Source organism: Pinus tabuliformis, chromosome 6 (genome assembly GCF_031772625.1).
Source record: "Pinus tabuliformis cultivar Carrire ecotype Pingquan chromosome 6, CPIR1, whole genome shotgun sequence".
NCBI classification, from domain to species: Eukaryota; Viridiplantae; Streptophyta; class Pinopsida; order Pinales; family Pinaceae; genus Pinus; species Pinus tabuliformis.
Genome location: NC_142292.1, coordinates 1,855,932,155 through 1,855,940,489, shown reverse-complemented (window position 1 = coordinate 1,855,940,489; position 8,335 = coordinate 1,855,932,155). Strand labels below are relative to the sequence as shown.

At 39.0% G+C, this 8,335-nt stretch overlaps 1 protein-coding gene across 1 annotated transcript; it reads left to right on the top strand.

The window, feature by feature from the left end:
- The first annotated feature begins 2,843 nt into the window (after positions 1 to 2,843).
- LOC149266461 (heat shock 70 kDa protein 18-like) lies at positions 2,844 to 7,614 on the top strand. The gene is made up of 4 exons (XM_089408301.1): positions 2,844 to 4,261; positions 4,818 to 4,890; positions 4,973 to 5,043; positions 6,820 to 7,614. Exons 1-4 carry the CDS (start codon positions 2,965 to 2,967, stop codon positions 7,494 to 7,496), a joined length of 2,118 nt encoding a protein of 705 aa, XP_089264427.1. The 5' UTR covers positions 2,844 to 2,964; the 3' UTR covers positions 7,497 to 7,614.
- Positions 7,615 to 8,335: the final 721 nt, after the last annotated feature.

The following is an 8,335-nucleotide window of genomic DNA, read 5'->3' as shown; positions in this document are numbered from 1 at the left end:
TAGAGGTGCGGTGATTCTTCCAACACCCCCCTTAAACACAACTTGGGGGAATCGAACATGGGTCCAGGCTCTGATACCATGTGGAGGTTTACGAATTTCATAGAGGTACGGTGATTCTTCCAACACCCCCCCTCAAACGCAACTCGGGGGAATCAAACCTAAGTCCAGGCTTTCATACCATGTGGAAAGCGTAGCCCATTACTTCCTTTCCCGGCCCTTGTTTCGTTTAGTTACTCCTCAAATGTAACTATTTCAGGTAAGTTCGATCGGTTCGAAGCGAAGAAAGGGTGCGGGGATAATGAGAGCAAGTAAAGCGAACTCAAATATTGTACTAGCTCACCATTCAACTCCTAACTAATCACATGCACTCACTTATTGGTTGGTGGTTCTGCATGCATTTGTGGTTTAGCACCGCTGTGCGTGTTTTGGTGCGGAAGCTCGAGAGTGCGCGTAATGTGCAGAGTAGAGTAGATAGGATCCCTAGGGTGGAAATTACAGATTCCATAGAGGTGCACTGATTCTTCCAACACCCCCCCTCAAACGCAACTTGGGGGAATCGAACATGGGTCCAGACTCTGATACCATGTGGAGATTTACGGATTCCATAGAGGTGCGGTGATTCTTCCAACACCCCCCCTCAAATGCAACTCGGGGGAATCGAACCTAGGTCCAGGATCTGATACCATGTGGAGGTTTTCCGTTACACCAAAACCTGCAGGTGTTGGTAAACGTTCCAAACCAGTAACTAGGATCCCCAAGGTGGAAATTACGAATTCCATAAAGGTGCAGTGATTCTTCCAACAGCCCCCCTCAAACGCAACTCGGGGGAATCAAACCTAGGTCCAAGCTCTGATACCATGTGGAGGTTTTCCGTTACACCAAAACCTGCATGTGTTGGTAAACGTTCCAAACCAGTGACTAGGATCCGAGGGTGGAAATTACGGATTCCATAGAGGTGCAGTGATTCTTCCAACAATATATGTGTGAGGATATTTCTTTTCTCGATCATTAAGGTGTATATTTGTTATGTTTCTCCAAGGGTTTCTGCATGTATTAGTCATTTCTTTTCCAATAAATGAACATTGTGTCTTTTGTATCTATTGTAGTTTATATATCAAGTTTTTTTCTTAAATTGAAATTATTATTATTAGCATTAATATATATTCATTTTAACTTATAAAAATATATTTTTCTAAATACAAATTTTTCTTTCAAAATTTTTATTTTTTAAATATTTATAATAAATACAAAATTAATTAATATAAATTTATATTTGTCTTTTATATATATATATATATATATATATATATTATATATCAATTTTATATTAAAAAATTAAAGACATTATTCATTTTTTTAAATAATACCATTTTTTTTACTTTTTTAAAAATATCATTTTCACAAATAAATTCATATCATTATTATATAATAAACAAAAACTAAATAATCGTTATGTGCAAAAATACAACAAAAGCAATGACATTACCACCCTATAACTTTTCTTTCAAAAATAATACATTATAATGATACAACTTGGAAAAAATATTCTTTTCCCAAACACTGAAATAAACCGTACAAATGTTTGGTGCAATGGATTGAAATTAAAAAAAAAGAAAGGCATCCCATTAACTGAGATTCTAGATCAATTCACTTTGCAACGATGAAGGCACCCTCCATTGTCATCGTGGTGAAACCCACCTCGCTATCTCACCTAACTTAAGGTTTGGGGTCTGGGTCGAGCTCAGGTTATTTTATGTGGGAAGAGTCATGAGCTTTTAATTTCCTTGCTTTTGTCTTCAGCGTTTGTATTGTTTTCTGGCCCTTGGAATTGGACTTCACTGCCTTTCACTGGATGGCAACACCAAGATTTGGAAAACCAAGTTCAAAGAAAACCCTCTTACAGAATTGCACCAAGAAGTCAAACTTTTGACTGCAGAATTATACAGCAAAGATGTTCATTTTGTTATGGAGCTAATCTAGGTAACTCATCAGTTGGATTGAAAGTGTCAATCACAATATGAGGTGTAATTTTTTTCATCTATCATCAAAATTGAAATTTTACAATATTCATTAAATAGTATTTTTAAAAAATCTAAAAATAAATAAATTAAATAATTATACAAAACATTTAAATAATATCTAGTTTATAAATAAAGAATTTAAATTCCTCTGAAGTAATATTGGATCCCTATTTAAAAAAATAAATCTATGCTGTTATTAAAAACGACAGTGGTTTGAAAAAAAGCTTGAATGTGGCTGTGGTTGAGAATGTTAAGGAGACGGGCTATACAATATTTCATGGCTTGGAGAGAATGGAGAAAAAATATATGGTTTTCCTCAATGCAGGGGAGACCTCAATTCCACTGCTTGTCGAGCATGCGTTTCATACGCTAGAAAGGAGATCGCTGGATTCTGTGAGAGTATTTTTGGAGGCAGTTTTCTGAGTGGATGTTTTTTTAAAATATGACCACTATTTACGAAAAAAGTTATACAACGCATCATTTCTCCTTCTTTTCCTAACGTGTGATAACTTCACAATAAATGGCACAAATGAAAGTTCTAAGCGGTTTGGATTCATAGATTCTTGTCCTGGAAAATGTTTGTTCAACGTTCTTAGTTCCTTATAAAATTATTCCATTCCCAAAGACTGAAATAACGCGTACAAAAGTTTGGTTCTATGGATTAAAACAAAGAAGAAATATAGCCCCATTAACAGAGATTCGAAATCAGTTCACTTTCCAACAATGAAGCCACCTTCCATTGTCATCGTGGTGAAACCCACCTCACTATCTCACCGACCTTAAGGTTCTGGGGTCGGATCGGGGTCTGGGAAGAGTTTTTAATTTCCTTGCATCTGACTCTTCTGTCTGTAAATTGCATCTTATAATTACTCCACTGCATTGCCATACTTTCAAGCTAGGAGTTATCTTATTTCATAGTAATTGGTTGAGGAACATATGAGATATGGATGCCAACGGTAAAGAGAGAGCTATTGGCATTGACTTGGGAACAACTTACAGCTGCGTCGCAGTGTGGCAGCACGATAGAATTGAAATTATTGTTAATGATCAGGGGAACAGAGTCACGCCTTCCATTGTCGCTTTCACAGCCTCTGGGAGGCTGGTTGGCGATGGTGCAAAATATCAGGTCGCAACCAATCCCCACAACACCGTGTTCGATGTGAAAAGACTCATTGGAAGGCGATTCAGCGACCTCGATGTACATAGTGACATGAAACTATGGCCCTTCACTGTAGTTTCCGGGGACACTGACAAGCCACTCATCCAAGTTGAGTACAAAGGCCAGAGGAAGGAGTTCGCAGCAGAGGAGATATCTTCTATGGTCTTATCGAAGATGAAGATGATAGCCGAAGCATATCTCAAATCTGATGTCAAAAATGCCGTGGTCACAGTGCCGGCCTATTTTAGCGATTCTCAGAGGAAGGCCACTAAAGATGCTGCTGTCATTGCGGGTCTTAATGTGATGAGGATTATTAGTGAACCCACAGCAGCAGCTATAGCTTATGGGTTTTCTACACAGTGCAATGAAAAGAAGACAATCCTGATTTTTGACCTGGGTGGAGGAACTTTTGACGTTTCCATCCTTACTGTTGAGAGTGGTAAATTTGAGGTGAAGGTTGTTGGAGGGGACATGCATTTGGGAGGGGAGGATTTTGATAACAGGATGCTCAATTACTGTGTTGAGCAATTCCAGAGAAGAAACAAAAAGGAGTTGAGTACAAATGCAAAAGCTCTTCGGAGACTGCGCTCAGAATGCGAGAGAGCAAAAAGAAGTCTGTCTTCTGCTGTGGAAACTGTGATTGACATTGATTCTCTCTACGAAGGAATAGACTTTCACATAAAGATTGCAAGGGCAAAGTTTGAAGCACTCAACGATGAGTTGTTCGAAAAGTGTATGGAAATCGTGAAGCAATGTCTGGAAGACGCCAAGCTGAGCAAAGAGCAAATTGACGAAGTTGTACTGGTAGGCGGCTCCACCCGCATTCCAAAGCTCCAGGAACTCCTTCAACACTTCTTTGATGGAAAACAACTCTGCAAAAGTTTAAATCCTGATGAAGCTGTTGCACATGGTGCTGCACTTCAGGCTGCAACCCTGAACGACGAAAGCGTCCACCTAGTAGTACCTATGTTACCAGAAACGAGAAACGGGAAACGGAACGGGAAACGAGAAAGGTACGAAAAACGAAGTTTGGAGGTTTCGCATATAAGAAACGAGGAGAGAGAAAAACACCATATTAAAGGTTAACAATATAGAGAACGCTAAGATTTAGTAGAGAACTCTACTTGCCAACTAACTTAACCAAGTCAAATTTATTCCAACTACCCTAACATTTAATCATTTACTTATTTAATGGTCACTTTCCTACATTCTTATGACACTTTATATTATACTGTGGTTTATTTTGAATCTGCAAGACATCTGCTGCTTTTGAGTATCTCAAAGGTATATCATGATAAAATGCCTTAGCATGTAAAGTTCTAATTCCTTTCTGTGTCCCAAATTTGCGTCCAACTCTATGGATTTGCCTTTTGATTTTTAGTCTGAAATACACCAGAAAAGATGTATGTAAGTAATGAAAATCGATATATGGATTTGCCTTCTGATTTTTAGTCTGGAATACACCAGAAAAGATGCATGTAAGTAATGAAAATCGAATATGGATGCATCGAAGGAACCTGTTTTAGCAACAGTGCATATCCTTTCATGATATGCTTCTTCTCAGAGATGGCATGACAGAGGATGAGTTTTAAACATGTTTTAATATAACCTCTATCTATGGCCCTTCATAATTACAGTCATTGAAGGCGTTTCTTCAACATTGGAAGGCTACTATATTCGACAAAGGTTAAGCTCTTTAAGGTCGATTCTGTTTGTTTGTTTAGTTCAGGTGATTGATAGGCTTTTGACATAGTAACTTTAATGTTGAATGAACATTCTACAATATGCACAGTTTTTGCCAGGGTGACTCTGTAACGGTTCTAACACAAACAGCTGTTACTGTTCCAACAGCCCTGTTAGAATGTAATTTTCAGGAAAACACTGTAACTTGAGCAATATAATACCAAGGTTTCATCATGTTAATTTCAATGTCAATTCTTCGAAAACCAAAATTCCACATTGCTAGATCAAATGACTGTTGGGTAATTTATATAGCTTCTTAGTCCTAAAAATACAAACCACATTTCTTGATGCTAATATTCGGTGGTTATCTTGAACTGAACTTGAGATTTTGAAAACATCATTGAAAGATATAGGTTCATTTCAGTAATTTCTACCCAATTTCGACACTTTACTTGATGAACCTGTAGACTTCATCTTTTCCATGTGACCGGCCCAAAAATAAATGATTGAGGGTTTTAACTTGTTCACCTTGTAATCCTTATTTTACTTATGTTGTAATCCTTATTTTACTTATGCTGAGACTTGCGAGGATACGACATAGAGTTCTCGATCTTATGAGTTCAAAACTAAGACAGGACATAATACTCCTCTAATTTGTGTGAATGAGCTTGCAGCTCGAAATCTTGTAAACCATATGGACATTGGATGTTATATAAACCTCGGGGAAATAAATGTAGAACATTGTAATGGTTCCTATGATGCAAAGGCATACTCCAGAGAGGAGAAAAGTCGTGACAATTTGTACCCAAAAAGGTCCAAGCGAATTGGTTCTGACTATTTTCAGATCAAAGGCACGAGTCTCTTTGTTTGTAATTTGATACATCTTCGCATCTTCCTCTAAATCAACGGCCTCATATAAAATATCTGGGCTTCGAATAGATTCTGATATCGGGTAGTACCGTAGTGATCGTTAAAACTGTGGGCTGGGATTTCTCCATTAAAACACATTGAAGATGCATCAGAAATTCCAACCCGAGGTGAAGGTCTAATGGAAGACCTAGGAAGAGAAGGAGATACTTGCTTTTGACCACTTGGCAATGCAAGTTTCAGGTTCAAGCACCCCTCTTGATCCATATGGAACTGAACAGAGAACTGCTCATCCTCTGCAGATCGATTTATAGTCATAGTACTTACAACAGGAGAATGACAAGACCGTATAGCAGAGAGTTCAAAATCCGCATACATGATACAACTTGGCAAGCATACAAGGATATTACGGGACTGAACACAGGGATAGCGCATTATAATATGAACAGTTGATCCCAGCGAACCTTACCTACCCAAATCTTGAGAGAATTATGTGGTCTAGACTCTAGAACGCGCATTCATAAAAGAAAACCAGAGATTGAAGTGTGTAGGTAGTACCTTTTGACAATGTTGTTGAAGATGCGGGCGTGAAGCTGCTTGGCTCTGATCTGTGCCTGCTTGCATGTGAGTAGTGATGGGTTTGCTCGCTTCCGTTCTCAGCTCGTTCTTTCTTCAGCTGCTCGCTCACAAATACCCTGGACTCTGGAGTTCTTATGTTTAATTTCCATAAATTAACAGTCCAGCTCAGAAACTAACAGTCCAGCGCAGCAGACTAACAGTGAACTGCCAATTAAACTCTCTGTATGTGTAATCAATTGCTAATTAAACTTGATTTAACCCACGTTTGAAAAAATTAAATTTAATTTGAGTCTGACAAAATATATTTAACTGCAAGTCTATCCGGAACGGCCAGAAGACACTGCAAGTCTATCTGGAAACGGCCAGAAGAAACTGTTTCGTTTCGCCAGAAACCGTTTCTTGCCAATGAAAACGAAAACGGCCGTTGCAGACGGCGTTTCTAGTATGGTCGCGGTTTCTGCGAAGGTTTCTGCCAGAAACGGGGGACATCGTCCCGTTTCTGGTAACTAGGCCTAGTACTGATGGACGTAACACCTTTGAGTCTTGGAATCGAAGTTTATGGAGATGTTATGTCTGTAGTCGTTCCCAGGAATACTCCCATTCCCACTCGGAGGGAGGATCATTTCACTACCGTGCGTGACAGTGAGTTAGTCGATGTGTCATTTAAAGTTTATGAAGGTGAGAGAGCTATGGTGGTCAACAACAATTTGCTGGGTCAATTTCATTTATTGGGAATTCAGGCAGCTCCATTTGAAAGGCCACAACTTAAAGCTGTGTTTGAAGTGGATGTGGATGGAATCCTGAAAGTGTCTGCCGAGGACGAAAGAAGCGGGGTAAGTAATCAGATTACAATTGCTAACGACAGTGGTCGGCTGAAAAAAGAGGAGATTGAGAGAATGTTGGGTGATGCAAAGAGATTCCGACGGGAGGATGAAGAGGCCAAGAAGAGGCATATTGCCAGAGAAAATTTGGCCACTTGTGTTTACAACGTGAGAAGCAGAGTCAAAGAAGCCAGAATCAAGGGAAGCATCACAAATTCAGAAGATATGGAGCAAATGTTAGATGGCGTAGAAGAATGGTTGGATGAAAATGATTCTGCAGAGGTTGAAGAATTGGAAGAGAAATTGAAAGGCCTCAAATTGAAATGCAGGCGGTTGAAAAAGAAAGGACGATTTACTGAACTTTGAAACCCTGGGCTTCTTCAATTTTAGATAATGGTATCCACAATATATCAATAATTTATGTACTAGGATAATATGTTTCTCTGGTGCGAGCAAGCTGCCACCATATGTAGTTATTTTGGCCTCAAAACTTTTACAGGTTGTGTTATGAGTCCCTGCGACTTCGCGGCTGGCAGGGACTATTGTAATAGCATATGTAGTTATTTTGGCCTCAAAACTTTTACAGGCTGTGTTATGAGTCCCTGCCGCTTCGGGGCTGGCAGGGACTATTGTAATACTTTGAAATCCCTGCAATTGGCGCTTAAATACAACGAAACAAAATTCTAAAGGAATTGTTAAAACAAAAACGTAAAGAAACATGTATTCTTTTGGGCAACTATAGTCGAGAGTCAGTTTATTCTTTTGGTTAGCTAGAGTCTAGATTCCATTTCTGGGTTTGAAGCCCGATTTACATTGAACCCCGATTTCCATACTGAAGACACAAGTGAAAACGAAATGGTAAAGCATAACCAATTTATGACAAATTCCATCATTCATAAACTATCACCCCAAGATGTCTTACAGGCCCTTCCTTAAATCCATATCTACACACATATGTACTCCTAAAATTTACTGATTGAGCCATAGAATGTTGTTATTGCCAGAGCTCGATTAGTAGCCCTGATAACTTAACTCACAGTGCTCGTGTGGTCACCAACTGCCTATTCAAATTAAAAACTGGTTCCCACTCCTGCACTGCCAAATATGTGTTGCTCCAGAACCAGTGCCTCGAACTAAGGGATTCAATGTCCTTCGGCCGCCTAGCTATTGGGAGGGAGGATTAATGAATGAACGTGTTGAGAGGA

Coding starts and splice junctions, on each gene's coding strand:
- LOC149266461 (XM_089408301.1), top strand. CDS start 2,965: ATGGATGCCAACGGTAAAGAGAGAGCTATTGGCATTGACTTGGGAACA. Junction 4,262..4,817: donor AGAAAAACACCATATTAAAG/GTTAACAATATA, acceptor TCATAATTACAG/TCATTGAAGGCGTTTCTTCA. Junction 5,044..6,819: donor TCCAACAGCCCTGTTAGAAT/GTAATTTTCAGG, acceptor TCTGGTAACTAG/GCCTAGTACTGATGGACGTA.